Below are 24,744 nucleotides of genomic sequence, written 5' to 3' on the forward strand. Positions count from 1 at the left end.
ACGGCAGGAATGCCTTTGAATGTCATTCCCGGCGCCAGAGTTCCTACACACGTTTTGACGAAAATGCGCATAGTTGTCTGACGATGTAAACGCAATTCCACATTTCGAAACATAGGATTCCGAAATGTGCAGTTGCAATGCCAATTCTACACGCGATATCCACAATGTACATTCAAAACATGGTGAGGAATTCCATTAAATCCGTTGTTACACGACATTCTTCCTACCCTGGGCTTCCTACATAGAAGATCCAATCGCTATTTGAGAATGCGCCAAAAAAGTTCAGGTGGATATAGCTGCAGCCACGTCAAAGTCGAAGAATTGACCACGCCCTACACACGGCGCCATACTACAGTACCTTGGGACAGAAAGTTTGTCCTGTTCACTGCCCCATGACCGACATAGACATAGGCCTACACTTCGTTGAAGTCTTCCAAACTACACGTTTTGTAGCTTTCATTAGCACTGGTGCTAGGAACATCCGCTACATGATTAATTATTACGCAGACAGTAGCCGTAACAAAGGTCCCTGAGGATCAGCTTGATGGTATATAGAATATCCTGCAATATCTCATGGCAACGCAAGTTATTTTTTTCGTGAACGCGACACATAGAAATATATCGACTTATATGCGACGCATATCGTCATCACTTGCTGCCTTATGTTGTGACGGTCCATGCTTTCGCGCCAAATTCAGATATTACAACATCTTTGCCTGCACTGACTGCACTGGAAGATGAGCTGACCATGCGGACTGACAACGCACCTGTAGATAGGTGACGTTCTGTTACAGCTTCGCTATCTCTGGTGCGTTCCGTTTAAAAGTAAATGTCATGGTTGACATACAATCAGCAATAGTGTCTTCCACATTCCAACAATCATTTGATTCTAATTCGTCTGTTTTTATTTATCTTATCTATATTTATTCAGTCAATTATTGAAGAAGAGTTAAAGTACGACCTCTCTGAAATCAAAAATACGCCTTGCACAGTGACACAACAATGTGTACTTTTAGCTGCCCGATGGCGCCACAAAAAGATAGCCCTTTATAGAAATTCGGTGCCTCGACATCAACTTTCTGTGGCCCCGGACCACCGCTAATGTCGAGCCCCATTTTTTTTTTTTTTTTTTTTTTTTGTTTGGTTGGCTGGTTGTTGTTTTTTTTTTACATCTACTTCATGTCTTTCAGTTATTGTGTTCATACACATCATTGATGGGGATGAGTATACTCTGTACATGCATATGTGGCATTGAGTTTAGTGTTACTCGATAGAATAGAATTACACACTACAAAAATTATGACGATGTAGATTCGAAGTTACGCATGAAGGTGCACTAGTCGATATTTCTTATGCTGGATGAGGTTACCACTGTTTTCTACCACCGTTGTCTACATACACTCTACAGTAATGTTAAAATAAGGTGTTGCATGTTGCGTCGTTGCAGTCAACTCGGCAAAATGTATCGATGCGCCTAAACTGTTATTTTCTGGTTGGTCAAACGGGTCATTTCTACACGTCAAGTCATAATGTGCAAAGACAATTTTGTGTGCTTGGTGTCATCCCGCCGTGTCAATGTTTGTGTATGCAGGACGCATCTCTAAAAGATTACGTCCACTGATCTCCCTTCAATGAAAATATACTCAATCACTTTAAAACACTGAATTGTTTAGGCTTTATCAGAATTTGTTACAAGTAATTTGTGTTATTCAGAGTTAACATTTCTTCAATGGGCAAGGGTATCTGTTTTCCGCTACAAAAATCTGCACCCTTTCGATTAAAATAGATAAAATGCAGCGATGAATGTGAATTTGTGTGTATACCTGTCTATCTCTATTTCTCTGTTTCACCCTGTTATTAGTATGTCTTTCCTAGAGTTCTTTATTCTTTTTTCATCATCGCAGTTCTTCCCATGTTTTGGTCAAACCCGTTCGCTGTGCCTTCTTATGCCATGTTTGTTGTTGTTACTGTTGTTATACAGCACCATTGTTTCTCTCGATCTATCCTACTTTCAAATGAAAAGACATTTGAACGCTCTTGTAACTTGTGCATGTAAGATTGCTAGATTAATTACATATTCCATAATTTATCTGATGAATGAGATTACAAATCTATACATTCAAGTTGAATGACAAACCAGGTATATATATTTTTAATTGCTGTATACACTTTTGTGTAAATGTTCTACCATGTTTATCATTTAACAAAAAAAAATTATATTTCGAATCAAGATGTCTGCTAATTTAGTCTCTGTCAATCCATTAAAATGGAGTCTCACTAAAGAATATATATATATGCATGAGTTGTAAATAAATTTTTTGTAGAGTTTATCAAAAAATGGCATGTATCTTGTGTTTCATCTCATTTTCTGTGTCAAATTATCGGCAACCAAGCGTAAGTGTGATACCTGACTATTTCAAAGTTGGCTTTTCATCAATAGAGCAAACTGAGAATGGTAGAAGTGTCATGAAAATTGGAGAAGAAAAAAAAAGTTATTAATGCAAATTCGGAGGTATGATGATGTCATCACTTCACAAATCTCCCAATGGTTTGTTTTCAGAAAAAAAAAAATCCCCAAAGAGCACACTTTGTGAATATTTATGTACAGGTCATTGGGAGACTCATGATGTCATGACATGACAATTTTCTTCAATTTCCATATGAGCTTACATTTTATATCATTGTTTCTCAAAACAACAAAAAAGGGAAAATATTAAAATGTTTCTTCAGGGTTTTTTTAATGAACCTCACACCACTTTGCCATGTGTCTTTATTATATTCTATTCATTGGAGCTGACTAAAATCTGGTTTGAAATTATACTTTCCATTAAGAGAAAGAGTCATGGGAATGGGGGCAAATGAGGTATGTAGAATATGATGGGGGCTAAGGCTTCTACCAACCTTCTACCAACCTATCTCACCTCAGAAGCCATCAATGAATAAATCTATACAGCAAATTTATGAGGAAACTATTCTCTAACTCGCAATGTTATTTATTTTGGGTTTTATCGAGGATAAACCTGTGAAAATAATGTTGAAAATTGGCTTCCAAAACAGAAAATTTGATCTCAAAACACATTTTCCTTCATCGCTCTAAAATGAAACTTTGGTATATGACACTTATGGTAGTATATCCATGCTGTGTTCAAAATATTTTTTCTGTATCATTTGGCGCACGGATATGTCCAGAACAAGGCGAAAGCTTTGGCCTCTTATCAGTGAGTTAATTGCACCATATCACCGGGGCTGTATCCTTTTTTGGGATCTTGCTCCTTATTTTGTTCTTTGCTCTTTGTCTTATCCATGGTGGGTATCCATATGATGCAAGCACTTAGTCAATGTACTGAAATTCATTCTCTAATGCATCAATGTCTGAAGTAACATTATGAACTTTCTAATACAGAGAGGTGACAACTTATATTTAGAGCACCTTGAAAAAGAGATTTTCACACATGCTCCCAATCCCCCCATGATACGGTGGAAGTATGCTGACGACACCTTTGTCATCACAGATTGAGAACACATTGATGAATTTACAGTGCATCAATAGCATAGACCAGCACATACAGTTCACTGTCGAGGAAGAGGTGAAAAGGTCATTGAACTTTCCAGATACCAAGGTCCATGTGAAGATGACCTTTCAATGTCCATTGCTGTGTACAGAAAACTAACACACATCAATTCTTACTTAAACTTTAAATCAGGGGGCATTTCATGAAGCAGTTTGATCGGATATTTTTCTGACAAACTGTTACAAGCTGCTGAAATCCTTGCATCTGATTGGCTGAGAGCAAATTTGTCAGACAACCTTGTCGCACAAAATGCTTCATGAAATGCCCCCCCTGGGGACCGATGAAACTTTTTGTCGGTGATTTACACTGACAACTATTAAAAGCTACTGAAATCCTTGCGTCTGATTGGCTGATAGCAAATTTGTCGGTGAAAACCTCCGACGAACTTGTTGATGAAATACCCCCCCCCCCCTCCCCCCCCTGATCACCCCCTCAACACAAAAGTGGGAGTTGCTACCTCTTCGGATTTGAGAGCTCCTAAATATCATTTCACACAGTGTTGCACTGCAAAGCGAATTTCAAACATTGACCAGGTGCTAACATCATGTAGACACCCACCATGGATAAGACAAACAGAAAAGGATGCACTGAGAACCAAGATCTCCCAAAAGGATACACAAGGACCAAACATCCGAGTTTTTCTTTCTTTTGCCAACAGTGGAGCCTCTCGTCTGGAACGGGCATTCCTAGACAAGGGGATTAGTGTTGCCTTCGGGAGACCCAACAATATAAAGAGTAGGTTGGTTCAGCCCAAAGACAAAGAACCAAGAGATCAATCTTCAAGATGACTTGCTCAGATTGTTTTAATTGTTATATTGGGAAAGTGGCAGAAACCTACGTGACCTACTGAAAAAACAAAAAAGAGCCCTTTGATTAAAAAAACCCATCCCACTCAGCTTTAGCTGAACACACCTCCAACACAGGCCACAATATTGGGTGGAATAATGCCACAATACTAGCCTTTGAAAGGAATTTTTAGCCAAGAAAAGCAAGAGCGCACTGGATTAAGAGAATCAAGTCCACACTCAATTGGGATTCTGGATACACTTTATCACCAAACAAGCAGAAAGTCCAAGAGAAACAGTGTGAGACTTGGCCTGATGGAGGCCACAGCAGTGGAGGAAAGCTCAGCAACAAAATTACTAAAGGTTTGTAGAAGCCTCACCGTCCCATCTATGATCTTCCCCAACCGATGAAAGTTTTCATCAGTTGGAATATGTATACAAGTATTTTACTGTCCAATTTTCTATGGGAGATTTCTGTCACACGTTTGGATAATGGTGTTTGTCTCAATCACAAATTGGTCATTTCACTTATCAAGACACTATCAAAACTGTTACTAACTCAGTCATCTTCCCACACTCATCATCACACATTTACTCTTGCAGAATCAATTGGAGGTCAATGTTGAACAGTCTTTCATATGCGAAGTAGATTTATTCAATTAATCTAATCATGATACCTGCCTCTGGAATTTCATTCAAAGTTTTAAGTTCCACCAAAAACCTGCTATCGATGAATTTATGGCACACTGAAAACTGAGATTTGTGTAATAAGTACAAGTATCAAATTTGGAATGCACAAAGTGCTGCTGATACTCTAAACACTTCTAAATTACTGCTATTACTTTTGGAAATTACCATGATCAGTTACTGTATAAAATAAGAATATATTAAAAACAGAACTTTATTGATTCGAAAGTGTGACTAAAATTCTTGCCAGCAGATAGCTTGCATGAGACTGGTAAATACAGAAGTACAAATATCACCACAGTAGAAAGGTATGTGCAAAAGGTGTAGTAGAAAGAGTAAAATCTTGTATGAAACTACTTGTTCCTTCTCTTGCTGAGGTTGACTGGATTGTATGTCAAAAGCTCTGTTGTCAACCTCATTTCACTGAGGAAAGTGGTAGAAGAAACACCCTCGCATTTGTATTTTTTTTTTATTAAGGCTCTAGGTGGAAAACTGACAATAATTCAAGTCAGCATCATGACACTGAAACAAACAACAACAACAAAATGATCTCCATAACGTCGCTGGGTTGACAAGACCTTGTATCTGCAATATTGCTGAAAATGACTTTTTTGGATTAATGGTCAAATAATGGGTTTTGTGATGTCCTGTCCAAATCCCAACTGTCTTACTCCAAGAATGAAGTCACCACGGCATGTCAAAGGAAAGTTTATCCCATTCGCTGTAGTGCTTTGGCCGCCATGTTTTCTTGCTCTCCTGAACATTTGACATTTTGTAGATACGAGGTCTTGTCGCCCCAGCGACGATAAGACACTTCAACACAACACAACTCCCTAAATCTCCTGATCAGCCATCACCCTTCCAGTTCTAGCATCACCACACAAAGCATCCTTTTAGCTGAATTATTTTTTTAAGAAAGCCTTTTGAACTGCTTTTCAGGTTTCTAGAGCAAACACATCTTGCATAAACATTGCCCTGGTTCTCCAAATTTGATATTTTGATGCTTTCTAAAACAGAAATGAATGAAATAAATAAATAAATACAGGGCAACTAGTCAAAAAGAAAGAAAGAAAGAAAAAGATGTATGCAAAGAGGATGCAGTGAGTTGATTGGTTGACTGGTACCAATGGGGAGAATCATCCTCCATCTTAGAAGTACTTCTGAAGCGGCTCTCCCAGCGTCTTTTCCAGCTCTGCCACAACGTCCTGGCAGTGACGCTCCACCTCCTCCGATTCATCTGAAGAGCGAGAAAATACAGAAACACATGACCTTCATTAAGGAATGAGGGGCTTATGGAGAGGCTAGGATTTTGATGAGCAGGAATCCCCTTCTTCCTAGGGAGTCTTCAACCAATATTTCATACCACAAAGTTTGTCACATCTCCCATTAATTTTTAAATGAACGCTATTTCACTTCAGAAAATAACTCTTGCAATCATACACTGTACTTGGTCACAGATAATGCACACAAAGGAAACAGTAAAAACCATTGGTGAACAGGTGGCTATCACAAAACATTTGGAATATAACATTGATGATAGTATGGATGACAACAATGATATCAATGATGATGACGATGATGACTTGGGTTTCATACCCCAATAAAACTAAAGAGGTATATCTCTCAGTTTACCTTCCATGAGTTCAGCAAGGAACGGGATGGTTTCCGGAAGCAACGAGAGGTAGTCCTCTCCCAGCTGCCGGTGGAGGGACTGGAGGACTGTCAGGGCTGCATAGCGCACCTGTGCACAGAGAGGACACAGAGAAAGAATCGATCCTTTTGTGATGCATTCGGCACTAGCAACTTTTCTGCTCATGGATATGCCACTTCAATTTTTTAGGTAACATTTCACTGAGCCTCCTTCGATCTTTCCCTCTGCATACAGATTTACAATGTACAGTGTACGTACACACAAATCTGCAACAAGTTGGTTTACTAGTATATTCACAATTTAACCTGTCAACCTCCCCCCCCCCAAAAAAAAAAAAAAAACACACACAAAAACAAACAAAAAATGAAAAACAAAACAAAACAATAATAATGATAAATAAACAACAAACTGGAAATGCCTTTTTTGATCTGTAGTATCACCGGATCTCCAGGCAATTGTATCAGATAAGGCTGTATGAAAAACATGCAAAAAACTTAATTTTACTGAACCTATATTTCCATCCTTTTTTTCAGCTGAAAAGGAAAAATAAAATGTAAGAAAGTCCTTTGAAGAGGGGAAGATTAGTACAGTCAACGTCCCCTAAGTCGAATCTATTTGGACTGAAGAAATTGCTTCGACTTGGAGAAAATTCAGCTTATGAGGGATTAATATCAATAGGATATAAAGAGAAGTGAACTTGAAAAGACCTCTGACTTGGGCGATTATTCAACTAATGCGAGGTCGACTTGAGCAAGTTTGACTGTAGATTGTTGAGAGTAAACAGGACTCTTACAACTTCCTGGCATGAGCAAGGCACAAAAAGCAAGTTAACAGCTGCATAAGTTTCTCATAGAGGGTTAATAACTTGGCAATGACCACCCTACACAAAAAATTCCTCCTCTTCCAGACTCACCTTGGGAGAAGAGCTCCTCGTCTTGAGTAGGACCTGGTAGTTGAGTGGCTGCCAGGTGGAGGGGTCTCTAGCGGCAACCATGAAGTGCACCAGGCAGGGGGTCAGGTGCCCAGTGATGCGGTCCTGGTAGGAGTCATCACCTCCTAGTGTGTTATCAATCTAAATGGGAAAGTAGACACAGATGGGCAGATTGAAGTTAACAACTGACAGCACAGATGAACAAATGGATGAAAGAATGGATTAAAAAAATCAAACAAGACAATGCAGTGAAGCATTTAATTTCATATGCACACACAAATATATCGCTAAAATTTACTACAAACACACCTATACACATATTATGTACATATATCAATGTATGAATGAAAAGCATGGCCTTTTGGTGAACCCAATGACAATGGCAATGGTCCACTTAATTCATAGTACACATCTTTATCCCACAGAGCAAAATTTGTATCTCATTCTATGATAAATGTATCATCACAATACATCTACAAATAAAAATTCACTTGCTAGTCAAAAGAGACAAAGTACACTGATCAATTATAATTTTTGTGTGAGTAAAATACACAGAGATGGTAAAACCACACATATTGGTGTGCATTCATTCCACAAATTTCATGAGAGCCAGGATTCACAAAATCGAAATGTATGCTAAAGTTTTTATCTACACTACACATGCATTAAACGCCGGTGGCAATTGGCGAAAATTTCATGCCAAGAAAAAGACCGTTGGCCCCCATTCGCGAAAATTTCCTGCCGCGAAAATATCTTGCTTTACAGTAATTTCTTACATAATGGAAGGACATCAAGGTTGATCCTAACCTGGAAAGAAAGCTGCAAAATATTGTTGCTTAATTTCTTCAAAAATCATAATGCTTTTTCTTCTTAGGAAATGGCTAGTTCGTCACTTCTAGGCTTGATGAATGAAAAAGAAATACCTGGTCTACCAAGGGCTGCATCAGCCTCTCAGATCTCTCCTTGGTCACAAAGTCTCCCTTGTCATAGAGGAAACACTTGTGGAGACAGTCCAGGATGTATCCTAGCAACAGGGATGCCTTCCCGGTAGCACTGGCTTCAGATTCCTCGAAGGATGGTTTGTCTGACAGAGGTAAGGATTCACAAATGCACAGAGGGGTTTGATGCTTCAGCTCACAGAACATTTGTATTATAGCAGAATTAACATCCCGTCAACAAATTGAAAGAGGTAATAAACTAGTTGAGATGCTCCACACTTCTCCCATAACTGAACTTTTAATGATGTGCCATGGATCATCACTGTAAATCAAAGCAAATTAAATCAAATCTAAGAGTCAATACTGAGGTCTTCTTCACAGAAAGATTACAAAAGAGATTTTCCTAGTTGTGTGAACTTGGCCTTGAATAGGATGAAGAAAATGGTGAAAGCAAATTTCCATTAGTTTTATGGATTTATTCTCTGGAAACACCAGTGAAACATTGCTTTTAAAGAGATACCTGAAAATAAAATTTCTTCAAATGACATTCATATTCATGTCCTCTCATATGCTTCGTCAAGTTGATGAATAGATACCTTCTGTTGTCAAAATAATGACATACAAATACGTAAAATCACAAAAGGGCTACAGATTAATACTTGACACATGGTCCATGATACGTGTTCACATCATTCAGTATACATCAAGAAACTTGGTGAATTTCTAAAGGATTACATGAAAGAATTCAAATTCCATGAACATGTTGCTTAGTTACTGCATATCCCCTTGTAATGATTAAAATTAAAAAACAAAGCAAAACAAAACTTTCTCTATACTCTGAACGGGTGCAGTGCTTGCATGCATTGTAACTAGGCTGGACCTACCCTCCTTTGCCACGTTGTTGGCGTCCAACAATTGAGCCATGTTTGAGATCACATGACCGGCGAAGAGCGAGAAGAGACTCTTGAGGCGGTCAGCGATGCTGTCCGACAGGCGGTAGAAGGTCAGCAGGCGGTGTGGGGTGTGACTGCGGCTGGCCCACTCGTAGAGCTGCGGAGACGAGAACCAGTGGTGTGGTGAGGGGCACGAATGACACAATAGATTAATTCATTGAGAACAAGGTGCTTTTACTGTAACATGCATTTTCCACAGACACAGTCCTGCCCGAGCATTCTTGGTACTCATCTCCAGTGGGTTAACTGGGGAAAGCCGTGAAGTCTGATCTTTGATTTTCTGCATCCCTGTCTTATGTGACCCACAGTGTAATCTCCTGCTGTCCATCAATAACAGAATCAGTTACTTATACAAACAAGTGAACTTTCTGCGGGTAAGTTGCTACCAAGTTTGCATTATTTTGTGACCTCAGAAATGAAATTGTACATGCCTTCCAGCAACTATATGCATATACTCTGATTGAAACAAAGAAAGAAAAGAAAAGAGATGAAGTGCACGGAAATTTCACAAAGAAATAAGCACCTTTTATTCTGCAAATATTTCATCTTGGAATGATTATGAAAACTAAAAGTTTCACATAGTATCCAGGGGCGGATCCAGGAATTCTGTAAAGGGGGGGGGGGGGGGGGGGGGGGGGGGGGGCGTGACTGATATTTCTGGTGCCATTTCCGGGTTTCATTTCATTGTTTTTCTTTTTATTTCTTTTGTTTTTTACGAAAAATAAACGGGGGGCATGCGCCGGTTGCACCCCCCTCTGGATCCGCCACTGGTATCACAAACACATGTACACTTTCTTTATCTTCTTCTTTGATGGATTAATAATCTTTGTCTTTTCTCTTACCGAGGCTAGTCTGTGTGGGGAGAGAAAGAGGAGACAGCATCATCCCACAAACTTTGAGACTGTTGGCACTTCAAGAAACTTTACTCATGAAGAATACTGGTCTGTACATTTAATTTGAGAACGGTTACTAATTCTATCAAGATTTTCATCACACAGCACAAATGCAAAATAAGAATATTCTTCTCCTCCTCCTTTCAAATGCGATTGCTCTTCACCTTCTTTTCTCTTCTTGTAGTAAAGTCTACATGGAGAGAGACAAGAGACTGTGATCCCACAAACTTTCCCATCTCTAGGCACACTACTAAACCTTACTTTGAGGTACATCGGTCTGAACGTCGCCTCGGAGAGTCTGAGGACCATGTCCAGCAGGGCTGCGATCACGTGACCCTCGATATCCGCCACCTCGTCCAAGGAATCCTGGGACGGAAGCAAGAAATCAACAATGATAGACTCAATGTCAGAGAGAGTGGTCATTTTTTTTTTTTTTTTTACTGACAAGAATCTCAAAGGTGAAAATACTCACTTAAAGACAGAAAGTAATTCTGCATGAAAAGTTGATTGAGGCTTTGGCAATCTCAGAAAACTCTCTGAAAGACAGATACAGCCACTAAAATGCCGGGAGAACATTTAACATGGCATCCTTAGAGCTCCTGCAAAAAACACTCAAGCTCAGTGGACATAAACACTTTTCACACAATGATGCTTATTCAGTTAATGCACAGAACAATAACAACAAAAAACAAGCAAACTTTTTTATAACAAATTCAATGTGAACCTCTTCAATAACATAATTTTTGGAGGGAAAGAAAGCATTTGCATATTTTCTTGGTAAGCAATTATGTTTGTGTATTCTCCATTGGAACAAACTTGGTGGAGAATTTAGAGAGCCTGTTTATGCAGAGTCCTCATCAAAGTCTGATTTTTCTATTCATATGTAAAATGATCAGCTCTGCAAACAAAGGGTCACATCTCTCATGAAGCTCACCTCTGGGTGGTTGGACCGGTAGTCCAGTGCGGTCAGGAAGAGGTTGACTGTGGCGTGGTGATGAGCCAGGAGGTCCTCTTTGGACAGGTGACCGAGATGTTCTCCCAGGATGGACATCAGAGGGCCGATGCTGGCCTAGAGGGACAAGAAGAAATATGAATAATTACAAACATTACCTTTTGACTTCCAAAAAACAAACAAACAAACAAACAGACTATTGATTTTTCTCTTGCTTCAACTAGAAATCTCTTACCATGACAATAGGTCATATATTTTGCATCATCTGTGCATGACCTTTTACATTGCAGTTGTAAAGAATGAGACAATTTAATTCTGATGGCATCTTTTACTCTACTATTAAGCACATACGAAAATGCTCAAAAGCAATTAAAAAAAAAAAAACTAGAAATGTCGCTACAGCGACTGGTGTATGCCTCCGCCATAATGCATGGTTCTCCAAATGGGTCTATAGTACAATGTCTTGACAATGTGTGATTACAGTTTCACACAATTGGCAAAATATTAAAATGACAGGTTTGCCACAAATGTGCTGAATGTTCACTTTCCTAGAACTAGGTTCAACTGGATGAATAATTAAAACGTCAGAGTGCAGGTATTTGGGGGAACTGATGATTTTTACTTGACTTTTGACCCTTTTATAAGTTTATGCATTGAGTAATTTTCAAGGTATTGAGAAAAAGTATAATTTCAGAATCAAATGGTAAAATAGTATTATCTAAACCTGGCCTTTGACCTTTGACCTCACAGTTCCAAAGAGAATCACTGTTCGGTAGAACATGCATAAATATGTAAGTTTTATGATAATACCTTGAGTTACTTTTGAGATATGGAGGAAGAAGTGCAATTCAGCACTTTCACTTGACCTTTGACCTTTTGACCTTTGACCTTTTGGCAAGAAACTTCCAACAGAATATATATTGGGTTATACATGCATACATCAAGAAAAAAAAAATCCTTCAGGCATTGCATAAATATAAGTAGTGATATTTTGAGGAGTTGACCTTGACCTTTGACCCCCTGACCCATGACCCCCAACTTCCCTAGATAATCACTGCCCATCAGTACATGCATATATTCTAAGTTCCATGAAGATACCTTGAACCATTTGCGAGATATGGAGAAAAACATGAAATTTCAACCTTTTTTTAACAAAATAACCTGTGACCTTTGACCTTTGACCCCGCGACCCTAAAATCCAAACAAAGTATCATCCCCCTAGGATATACCCTCATACCAAGTTTGATGCGAAACCACCTCACAGTTCTTGAGATATCGACAAAAACAAAACAGGACGGACGGACGACCCGAAAACATAATGCCTCCGGCCACTTCGTTGGCGGAAGCATAAAAAAAGCTCAGAGGTCTTATTCATGTGCCACCTTCCTTCCCTGCTTTGGAAAATGTCCGGGGTTGTAACTTCAGGAATACATACATGTAATGACAGAAGGAGGGAGAATATGCCTTTCTACGTGGTGTACACACAGTAGAGACAGTGGAAGACAAACTTTGATTTGACATACAAACTATGCTGCACACTCATAGTGGGGAAGTCCGTGATGTGACACTCAACTGGATTAAAAATTCAAATTACTTTATGTTTATTATATTACAATACGGCCTAATTTACCCAGGGCAACCTTTCAGTTTTAGCACAGTTCTTCCTGACAACCTTGCAATCATTATCATTACCTGGACATTGCCACGTGCCCCTTTATACACCTGGGTAGAGAGGAGCTTTGTGGGCAGAAACATCTCGTTCAAGGACGTGAGCACATGACAGGATGTGATCCCTGGACCTCTATTTGAAAGTCACAAGTCTAATCTCCGATACCACATTGCGTTCTGCCAACAACACTTTTACACAAGTAACACTTTGGAAAGTTTAAGCACTATTAAGTCCAAACTGTAATAGAATCTTCCTTGGATTGATGGATGGATGGATGGATGGATGGATGGATGGATGGATGGATGGATAGATGAATGAATGAATGAATGAACGAACAAATGAATGAACGACGAACGAATGAACAAATGATTGATTCATTCCATTCATTCATTTATTCATTCATTTTTTTTAATTATTACTATTTTTTTTTTTTAAGGGAAGGTCCCTGGCTCTTACCTTGTTGGTGTCCACCACTGTCTTGTAGCACCCCACCACAGCTGGGATGAGGACCCTGGAGGGCAGGGCGGTGGCCAGCTGGTGGCGACATGCCTTGAGGCGGAGAGTCAGCTGAGCCTTCTCCTCCTCCTGTCTGGCAGCTGACAGCCGACACACCTAGCAAGCAGAGAAAATGCACATGGTTGTCATGAAGAGTCTCTAGACTCAAAAATCTAGAAGGTCTGTCATCGCCCGGGTCTAAATAGGATGGTGTTTACTGGTTGGTATGTTGGTAAGGGCATGTTGGTGTGTGGAAATATAATTTAGTCTCATGTTATACACACAGCAGACAGAGTTACGGAAAACATCAAATCAAGACTTGTACATAACATGGCTACCAACATGTACATATCAAATTCTAATGGAGGTTCCACATATATACCTGGCCGGATACATATGCATGGTACATACACTGGTGTGCAGAGCCAAGTGGATTAGTGCACTGTGAATAAGGGCGTACATTACCCTGTATGTTTTCTCTCAGTCTAGTCGTGACTGCAAGGGTATCTGTACATGAAAATAACAGCTTTTACAGAACACTGATACAACTAATTATTGTGGGGGAGTTTGAGAGAGTTCCGGCTCACCTGTTCCAGGAGCTGTCCAAGGTAAGGACTGAGGAAGTGAGGCAGAGTCTCCAGGGTCTTCTGGACCGCTGTCACTGTACTCAGCAGGTGGAGGTCAGAGCTGTCGGGGAAAGGCAGAGAAAAATTCCCATCAGTTCTCCCTTTAGCAGACACGTTGAACAAACTGCTTCATTAACGCTTGGGCATATGTAATGGTGCTTATTGGTAGATTATGTTTGGTACATTTGTATGTGTGCACAGTGTTCACAATACTCCATCTAAAACATGGTGCACTGCATCATATATCTTGGAGGCTAAACAGAGATCTGCAAATACTGCAAGTTTCAGTAATATGCAATCACTGCTATACAGTGAAGCAACTGGAGTACTCCTTGCCAATTGAAGGATTGCTGAGGTGGTGAACAGACAAATTACAAATAAATTCCAGTTGTTATTTTTCATCAGGGCTGCCAACATTCATTAAATCAAAATCAGGAAAATTTCGATGAGCAATATACTTGCATGTAACATGCATCCCAATGGGTAGAAATAATTTCCAAAAGCAAGAGACTCACACATCCCGTTATCCAGATAAGAAGAGGTGTTGAGGTTTTCTGGATGCCTTCTGCGTAATCATAGCGGCTTGTAATAGCAGCTGTGGTTCCTTGTCTCTTTGTAAATACATTGGCCCAAGGCATTTGAGAAGCATGCACAGAATTACTTGACACCAGAAACACTATAAGAAGAGTGCTGGTGCCTGTATTGCTCTAGCTCCATCATGGCAGTTGGCATGGAAATGACTAGGTGACCCCGTACCCCCTTACAAAAACTGAGTCCTACCTGACGACCTGAGTCTTGCTGGAGAGTGATTCCAGGAGAAGAGGCATGAAGCGGCTGAGGTAGGGAATGGCATGAGCGGCAAGGGTACTGACAGTTTCTGCCACACACAGCAGGCCGCTGGCCAACACCTGATGTCAAAGATTGAAAAGAATGTTGAAACTCAGAAGATTTGTAGACAAAGACATCCTAAATACTACAACGTAACATAAGGATTTCAATCCGATCTATGCCTGTTGTACGTACACATCTGTATGTTGTGTACATTGGATTTCATGGATCTTCAAAAAAAAAGAAAAATCCTAAAAACATCAATTTCAATGCTGCCATTTACATGTAGCAATTCACAGCACAGTAATTATATCTATTGTCTTGAAAACAATGTTCATAGACAAATAACACTGTAATACTAACAAATGCAAGCAACAAACATACAGAGTAGCCGGTGATGTGACAGTATCCAAATGTTACATTATAATAGTACTGTCAAAATCATTATATTAAGATTTTATAGGTTGTGCGCCCTTGTATTATGGTGTAATACTTTTCAATAATTCATCTTCATACATTAAAACAGGATTGTGATGGAAGACCATAGTGCATATTGTAATTTCTCACTGTATGACTTTTGCCTGTTCTGAATGGTGCAGAAAGAGAATGTAGCTTGAAATTGAATACAACATTTCATTATATCCTACCCCCTTGATCATGAAAACAAACTGTTGATTAAGCAAACTCAGTAGAAAATCATCTTTGGTTTCACTCTTGGACAAAGTTAAAGTCGGGTCATACCTAATTCAATGGGCTGTCAGTATGACTGCAGCCGAAGAAATATATGGAGAGAAAGAGAGAAGGCAAGAACTAGTACACATAGGAGAATGAAAGATGAATACATATTTTCCATCAAGAACGAAGGATGAATACACATTTTTTTATCACAAATAACTTTTACTGCCGATTTCACTGAACAAAAACTTAAGGAAGTGTATTACATACTTGACTCTTGTTGTCGGTCTCAGAAACCACGGAGAGGGCGACCTCCAAGACGCTGGTGAACTCTCTGCGGTGGTCGCTGCCGAAGAGCTTGCACAGCAGCTTGAGACTGAAGAGGGCGGTCTGGCGATTGATGTCCAGCTCGTCTGCAGAGTCTGTGCTCTCCCGCGATGATACGATGGACACCAAAGTGTCCACCATTCCCAGCAGCATCTTAATCTGGTTCGTTGGGAGAAAGAGTACAAAATTAGGAAATTCTATGATTGACAGTATGCTTTGATTCACCAACATGTGACTACCAGATGGCTGACAACTTAGTGGATACATCCGAAACAAGAATAACGATAATTTGCTTTGCTCAGCAGGTGTCTCCGGGTCTGCTTTATCACGGCCCAAAGTCCATTTTTATCTAGTTCAGCATACTTTACTACATTTCAACACAATAATTATTATGATTAATATGAGAACAAAACATAAAAAAGGAAGATTTTCATGAATGAAAGCAGATACTTAAAATAAATTACCCTAACTGACTAATGATGTTCGTAAATATGACTTCCACCTCTGTTTTCCCTGAATTTCTTGTACCAAACTTTTCCATTTCCCTCAACTATATGAAACATACAAAGAAGATCATATATGCAACCCCTAAAAATACCATCAAGTGACCACACACACACAGAGAAGTCATATAATTCAGAATATGGCCGATGAAAGAAATAAACCTTTGATAGAACCAGAGATGATTTTTTTTTTCTTAATATTATTATTACGGAAAACCAACCTCCTCGTCCTGGAAGCCCTCCTTGTGCTGGACGAGTTTGTTGTTGAGGAGCTCCATGGCCTTCCTGCGGATGGTTGGGAGACGGTTGCCTAGGAGACCAGACACCACCTGGATGAAGACCCTGGCTGGCAGCAGTGAGTTGACCTGGGGTGACACAGAGAGGAAATAAAGCGTTAAGTGGGAAGTATGGCTGGAAGATATCAATAAATAATGATTATTATTTCAATTCTCCCAATACATCTCTTCAATGATTTTTTTTTTTTTAAAATCTCCTCCAATCAAGGCACAAGTATACACTGAGAGATTATGAAAATACCTACTCTTCAGAGGTTAACTAGATGCGCTATGGATGTCTGTAAAGTTGATCTGACCACACGAAACAGAATTTGATTATCTCTCGTCGAATGCAATAGTGTAACTACAATAACTAGAATTTCCATGCTACTCATTATTTTACTTGGAATTTCTAGAAAATTGTCACACACTTTGCAGTTTTATTGTATATCTTCATGACACTGTAAACTACATGAATTTGGTGTGATCTTCATATGGCATAAAGTCAAATCTGTAAAGTATACAGAACAAAACCACACAAGACACAGGAGAATATTTTCTTTTAAAGAAATCAGTCTGTGACTTTGTATTTTACTTTGTATTTACTTATTTCAATTCATATTTCATTAGTTTCCAAATGACATTAGTGAGCACTATTCTTATGTAGAAAATAATATCAGGTGCTCTGTAGGGCTACAGATATTCTGGCTCATGATATCTCATCTGGTAGGAAAGAAAATCTCATTTTGAGTATATTTTTGTTAAATTTACCTTGTCAAGCACTTCATAGGCCTTATGAAGAAGAGCCCTCCAGAACTTGGCCGTGTTTGGATCTGTGTTGTCGTGGATGCACTGGGCCACGTACGTGATGTAGCACAGTGTTTGCTCCAGTAACCTGAAATTTGCAATACCATTTCGAAAAAGGGGGTGAAAGTTTGGCAAAAATACAACCCTTTAATACAAGCTACTTGACAAGCATACAGAACATACTATCTACAGGATTATCATATGTAGAGAAATACAATTCCATTTTAGTCACTATTTAAGCACTTGCATATGAAAAAAAAAAACCAAACAGCTTTAGTGCTTCAAAGTAATTCTAAAATGTGAGTTAGGGAAAGCAACAACCAATGTAAACATGTTAATCAGTATAATCAGTGTTAAGTATTGTTAGATGAAGAAAAAGTAGAACAATAGTTTTATCAAAGTAATTTCTAGAATAAACTGTCTACAGTTATGGTTTATTGAGAAAATGAGTGATATACAATGTATCCTTATATTGGCGGCTTTATTGCAAAATGTTTGTAACAATAGGGTGTTTTGTAATACAACTGAACTATAAATATATGCATCATATGTGATAACCAAAATATATTTTTTAATCACTGCTCCCTATGGTAAACAGTGGCTTAAAAACATATACATTGAACCTTGCATGATGAAAAACAGAAAACTAGAAAAAGTGTTGAGACTTACTTCTGATACAAGGATTGCATCTCTGCTGACTCTGGCTCTGTCAGATCCACAAGCTGTTTGGGGAAAATGTTGAAATAAAATGATTTTTAGAGAGCAGTGCATACAACTTACAATAACCCAATATCAAACACTCCTGCTTATGTGATTCTAAAAACTACAATAGGCCACACTTACTATTCATAGCGTTAAATGTGGCACTTAACAAGAGCAATTCACATCATACATAATGTGTGGATTCAGTGAATGTAGAATACATAGTGAAGTTTAAGGAAAAGAGGACAAATCAATTCTAAAAGTTACAAGTTTGTAACATTTTGGTTAAATCCATAAGCAGTCATATCTGGATAAAAAGACTACATGCTGTACAATGATGTGATGTTATAGTAGGGCAATGATATCAAGAAAATACAAAGAGAATTTCACAAAATTTTACTTTTTTATGACAAGTACACATTCCGTTGACTTGCTGCTAACAGGACATTATGTGGAAGGTAATGTTACTCTCCCTGCCATCTGAAAGAGGTAAGTCAAGTTGCTCTTTTATTATGCCAGAAAAATGAAAATAAAGAATACAAAATTAAGTGTGAGCACACAAACTTGTCGCAAACACATCTGCCAGCGGATTTGTACCTGGCCAATGAATGTGTCCGAAGTGAGTAGCTGCGACAGGTATCCAACGGACGTAAACTGGAAGTGTCTGAGCTGACGGGGTGTGTGGTGCTTTACGTCAAATATGAGGTCCTGTGGCGTGACCTCTGACCTTTGAGCTGCTCCTGTTGACCTTGTCGACCTGGTAGTCCTTGACGGTGTCTTGGGGGCTGTGACTGCATCAAAGATGGAAAAGTTGGAGAGATCTTTTTTAGTCAGTGTGTCTTAATGATGTAACATTTCACCCACAGAAGATAAGTTACTTCCGGCCTCACTGGCTTTGTAAGATTTGCTCAAAGTATGTTGATGAATTTAACCCACACTACAATGAGAAAATGGACTGCAAATCTCAATAATCTAACATTGCTCAAAATGTGTCACACCCTGAAGGGACCTTCAAAATGTTCAGTGCATAGACATGCTTGGACGAACGCAAACACACAAACAATTCTGCAGTCTCATCAAGACAAGTTAGGGAGTTAATGTATCAAAGATAATGAGCTTGCAGAGAAAAGATGCATGTGCAAATTAGTGAGAAACATATACGAACAATAATATTCATCCACAACATAAAAACATGCTAATGATTATCCAAAGGCATTCAGGGTATCAAATGGGTCTTAAAGGTGGGGATTCCATCTATTGCTTTTACAAGCAAAACCGACAGGTGGAAGAAAATAGGCTTTGTGAAATCTTCCCATTCTGGATGCACTGTCTGTACCTTCTGCTTTCTGCTCCTTGAGAGTTGCCAAATACACCAGGATATTCACCAAACTGGTGACCTGTGTCTTGGGGTCAAAATGATGACACAGCGCAAGCCAGAAATCCAGATTTCTCCCTGGACCCTGCAGGTGAAAACAGACATTACAATTCAAAATGAAGGTGTTTCCTTTATAAGAAACATGGCCAGCTTTTTTTTTTTAAAGTATAAGTATGAAAAGAGTGCAAAGAGTACTGATCTTGATTTATGCATAGCTGAAGACTGAATCTGAGTGCATCTCTCCAGCAAGAGCTAGGAGAAATGATTTTCCATTCATCATTCATCTTCTCCACAATCTGATATGGCTCTCAAGAAATAAATGGGGTGTGCACTTTCTGAAAAGCTACAATGGTAATTCTGATTGATTTGACACACCGCACATATTGTGTACAAATATTTCTCTGCTACAGCAGCTCCTTTCCTTTTGCGTCCTTAACCCATCCACGTACGGGCCTCTGTGTAATCTGTAATATCGTGCCTGCCTAGTAAGTTGGCCATGAACTTGGGCGCGATCTTCCCTACGGCGCGATCTACACGCGAAGAGCATTCATACGTCATCGAAAAAACTGCCTGTGTCATTCCCACTAGGCAGGAGGGATGATGCGTGTACACTCGTGCTAATATGCACTTAGTTGACTCAATACAGCACTAGTTTATGTGAATTTTATGAAAAGAAATAATAAATTGTGCAGGAATTATGAAAAAAATATTGTTTCTGTGTATTTCATCGATAAATCCTCTTCATTTCAAGCCATCTGTAATCACATCTTACCCACTTGCGAATCGACGTGTCCATAATGTCCTCGAGCCCCCCCCCCCCCCCCCCCCCCCCCCCGAGATAGCTCTGGAACATTCCATTCAATGACGGGGTTTTTATTTTGCAACGTTATCTAATAACTCTCATGTAAGCAAGTTCTTGCTATGGCTAATCTATTTTGTAATGTATCATAATCTATCTATGCTGAGATAGCCTAATTCAAATTTGCAGAGACATAGAAAAAGATTTGTTTTACAATCGTGATACGTTCAACTACTCATTTACCCTGTGCTGAAATCCGCATGTCTGCTCCGCACATGTTATCGCTATCGCTCAAACTTCGATCGCGATGGCTTGTGTGTGTACAGGTACACAGTGCTAGTGTGACGTGTGTGGAGAAGCATGGGGCTGAAAAAATACGAACTCCACGTGGTGTAGTAGAAAACAAATCGGACGTTCGAAGTCGTACATTCAAGAGCTAAAACAGACAAATAGCGAATTCAAAGTCCACTGAAAAGGTCTTGACATTGTAATGTATGTTCCAAAATCATGTCTGGCTTAGTTTTGAGAGAATTTTCTACACGCACGAGATCAGGAATGAGATCGGTGAACTGGCTAACAACGTGTGTACTGTGAACATGTGACTGGCTTGTGCACATGGCCTAGCTAGGTGATCGTGAGAGTGCGGCAAGAACGCTAGGAATGCACCCGAGATGCGGTGTGTTGCAAATTCTTGGGGTGAAATTAGACTTCCTTCTTCAGCCCGTCTAGTATCTATATTTTTTTTCAATAATTCTAATTCTTCATAAAATCACGATAAAAAGACTTCATATATTCATTTTATATTTTAGAAGCGTAATATGAAATATTTTGGGGGTTTTTTTCAGTCCAAGAAAAAAAATAGTTTGAATAAAAAAATAATAATAAATAGTCGTTCTTGACTCAAGTCTAATTTCCTGCGCCTTCTTGCAGTTACCCCGCAGTTGCCCATGGATACGATGCATAAATAATCAGCTGTTTACTGAGTCGTACTAGTGTACCACCCTACTGCTCTTGTTCAAATTGAGAGGATTGTTATTTTATCGGCGGCACTTAGTTGTATAACCTCATCCAATAAAAAGACAAATTCAAACATCAAATGGTGTGACAGTTTTTGTCAGAATTCCCTATCAATTTCAACTTGTTGCCAGGATAGTTTTCAGATTTCACTTGCTTCATTATCGAAGCTGTTTGACATTTGAAAGAACTGCTCCATAAAGAAATCACCTTTCATTTGTTATTTATTTTCACAAACAAGTATTTTGGTCACTTAAATATTTCTTAGTATTATTTCAATGTCATGATATTTCATGATGGTTATGTATTCTGTCTTTACATGGCAAGATGGGATTTTTTTTTCCATCCAGGGTCAAAGAAGAAAGTGACAGGAAGGAAACCAAAAGGATAGGGAGGAAATGAAAAGGATACAATGAAACACCTGATCAGCAGGCTCTTTTTTATTACAATGGTGAATACAGTACATCAGAATTTAAGTACAGTTCTAAATAATTTATCAGTTGAAAAATGAGCAAAGAAAATGGATTTCATCGAGTTCTAAATGAAAACTAAATTAGCATCGCCATTATGATTTAGATCTAGAACCTAGTGCTAGTACTACAGAATAGACCTGATGCAAACTTGTTGTCAAGCTTTTGGTTGAGTTTCTTCAGAGACACGAATTTTGGTAGCACAATACCCGAGTGAATAAGAAAAAGGGAAAAAAATATAACTACACAACTGTAATGCAGGTCTCTAGACCACTCCCGTGCACGAGCGAGCATCAGCCCCCGTTTCTTCAGTGTCACTCTCGTCATTGGCCTAGGCTAGGCTACTCGTGTCGTAGTTTTACTCGGCATCATCAATGTCATACATGGTTACACAAAATAAATTACATCTTGCCATCACCTCAACCACAGCAAAACCATGAATATCACTCCCATCATAGTCACTCTCAGCTCACAAGACATATCAGCAAACGATACAGACATCGCAGACCTAGCTAACTAGCTCTAAACGGGGTCCCTCTAAACATAGTTGTAACTACGCCACGTTAGACATTAGTTGTACACAAAAATGAAACGGAGGTGAAAAACTAGTAATGAATACACGAAGATCATCAACGATGGCATATTACCGTAGAAAAAAATACACAGAACATCTTGCACCCAAAAAAAAAATCGAGGTAAAAAACTACGATGAGAAAAACTAGGGTGAAAACACGATGCTTGGAAGACGAACGATGAAGACACTACGGCAAAAATGCTTACCGTACACGGAAAACAAACGAGTGGGTGCCACACAAACTACGATGTTTTCTCACATACGTGGATAAGCTACATCGTGTTCAATCAAAAAACTCAACAAACACTAGGACAAAAACTCACCTCTAAATTGTTGCAAACGAGATAATCACTTAGAAAAAATGAACAAAACACTCTCAGAAGTACGATTGTACTCTGAGAATGAAAGATATAGAATGATACGAAAGAAAAAGAGAGAAAAGAGAGAGAGAAATGGACGGGAAACCTAGAGAAGTTACCCACACTCACTAACGTAAATGGAATTCAACACACACACCCCCGCGTGCCCCAGCATAGCAGTACACGTACACACACAAGGAGATATCGTCAAGCACTCTATGAGGAGATCGATATCACGATACCGCGCGTAAGAAATCACTGCAGTTGCTGGGGCAACAAAGATACATGCGCGCTGTAAACATGAATATTGATTAGTTTCTCAGCAGGCTCGAACCCCTGGCAGGTGTTTTGGCCAATAAGAGACATTCTAAAATATGTTTCTTTGCATAAATTATTTTTCTCAGTCCCAGTAAGGATCTCTGTGATTGGCTAAAATTATTCTACAGCTCCTGGCCAAGCCTGAGGTCCTAGGACGCCCTCTTTTGGTCATAAATAATAAAAACCACGTTTTTTGTGGGAGCTGACGGGGATGGGTTAAAAAGATGCCTTCCATCTACTGACTGTTTTGCACAAGTTCTTGAGTCTCTGATGCTAAAAAACACCAAGGGATAGTGCTCATGGACCAACTGAACCTCATTTTCCTACCTTGGTCTCCGTTTCCTCAGGCAGCATGGCAGCCCCGCCCTTGGTCACGTAACCAGTGATGAGAAGCAGCACCACCCTCCAGAGGTACTCCGGCCCGCCCACTGACTCCACCATATGGGTGAAGAGGGGCAGCCGCCGGTGCTCAGGGATGTGGGGGAAGGCGTCCACAAAGGTCTGCATCACCATGGTAACCACATCCTCCAGGTTGTCAGCCAAGGATGATGGGAGTGACTGGTCCTTACTGGCCTGCAAGGAGAAGGAGAAATGATACAGGTTTGCACTTCAGGAAATGCATTGTGGGACAAAAGTTGGCTTGCAAACTGCACTGGAAGTAAAGATTAGACACCTTTTTTCTGAATTCTAGGGAAATCCATTTTTCAGCAGTCATCTCATCTGAATCTAAGTACAAAAGACAATACACCATGGTATGGTGAGGAACCAGTATTTGAAAGGCAGATGAGTAATTAAAGAAACATTGTAATGTACCAAAATGAGAAGCTTACAGTAAAATCACACTGATGTGTATATGCACACCTTAAGCTTCAAAGTATATGTGTAGAGGATTTGGTTTTTAAATATTCACATAACCCTCTATTACGTTACTACCACATAGTTGCTCAACACAAGAAGATACAATTACACCATCACAGCATCATTTGCCAGATTTTGACTTCAATGATTAACTACTACAGGAAAAATATAGTACGATCACTAAAGATGTGACGAAGAATGAACTTTGAACTTGACATTATCAAGGAAAGATTTTAAGACCAACATGGTCATACTTTCCCATTTACTTGGTGGGTTATTTTGGAACCAATGCTCATCAGGGTTCCACTGGGTCCACTCACCTTGACCAGGGCCGGGATGACTGTCTGGACGGTCTTGTGAATGACCTGGAAGCTGTGGCTGTCGTCCAGGCGCAGCAGACTCGCCCCCATGAAGGTGAAGATGGCCATGATGTTATGTAACACATGTTCCTGTTGATCAATGAAAACACATGCACATTAGCAAGGCACTGAAATTGGTCATCTCCTTGAGGCCATTTTATCAAGTCTTGTGCCTGTGATTCTCACTGGCAAATATGCGCTGAGCCAATCAGATGCAAGGATTTCAGTAGCTTATAACAGTTGTCAGTGACTGACAAGTTTCAGGATACGCTGCCCTCTTCTTCTCTCCTTAGAGAGCTTCACAACAACAGCTCTAGGTCTCTCTCAGAAACAGACAGGTAACCCTCAT

General features: G+C 39.5%; 1 protein-coding gene across 1 annotated transcript in view; it reads right to left on the reverse strand.

The window, feature by feature from the left end:
• Positions 1-6,192: 6,192 nt before the first annotated feature.
• LOC139723708 (HEAT repeat-containing protein 1-like) overlaps positions 6,193-24,744 on the reverse strand; it is a 62,017-nt gene continuing 43,465 nt past the window's right edge. The window contains exons 28-45 of the mRNA XM_071634930.1: positions 24,357-24,485; positions 23,506-23,751; positions 19,606-19,729; positions 18,867-19,054; positions 18,237-18,289; positions 17,532-17,655; positions 16,707-16,850; positions 15,926-16,141; positions 14,933-15,060; positions 14,114-14,213; positions 13,488-13,643; positions 11,345-11,479; positions 10,672-10,776; positions 9,449-9,614; positions 8,550-8,710; positions 7,609-7,767; positions 6,677-6,785; positions 6,193-6,281 (exon numbers count right to left, since the gene is read on the reverse strand). Of these exons, the coding sequence (XP_071491031.1) occupies positions 6,193-6,281; positions 6,677-6,785; positions 7,609-7,767; positions 8,550-8,710; positions 9,449-9,614; positions 10,672-10,776; positions 11,345-11,479; positions 13,488-13,643; positions 14,114-14,213; positions 14,933-15,060; positions 15,926-16,141; positions 16,707-16,850; positions 17,532-17,655; positions 18,237-18,289; positions 18,867-19,054; positions 19,606-19,729; positions 23,506-23,751; positions 24,357-24,485 (2,532 nt within the window). The remainder of the gene's footprint in view (positions 6,282-6,676; positions 6,786-7,608; positions 7,768-8,549; positions 8,711-9,448; positions 9,615-10,671; positions 10,777-11,344; positions 11,480-13,487; positions 13,644-14,113; positions 14,214-14,932; positions 15,061-15,925; positions 16,142-16,706; positions 16,851-17,531; positions 17,656-18,236; positions 18,290-18,866; positions 19,055-19,605; positions 19,730-23,505; positions 23,752-24,356; positions 24,486-24,744) is intronic.

This window comes from Diadema antillarum, unplaced genomic scaffold (genome assembly GCF_040938485.1).
Source record: "Diadema antillarum isolate AM-2024a unplaced genomic scaffold, OU_Dant_1.0 scf00000197, whole genome shotgun sequence".
Classification (NCBI taxonomy): domain Eukaryota; kingdom Metazoa; phylum Echinodermata; class Echinoidea; order Diadematoida; family Diadematidae; genus Diadema; species Diadema antillarum.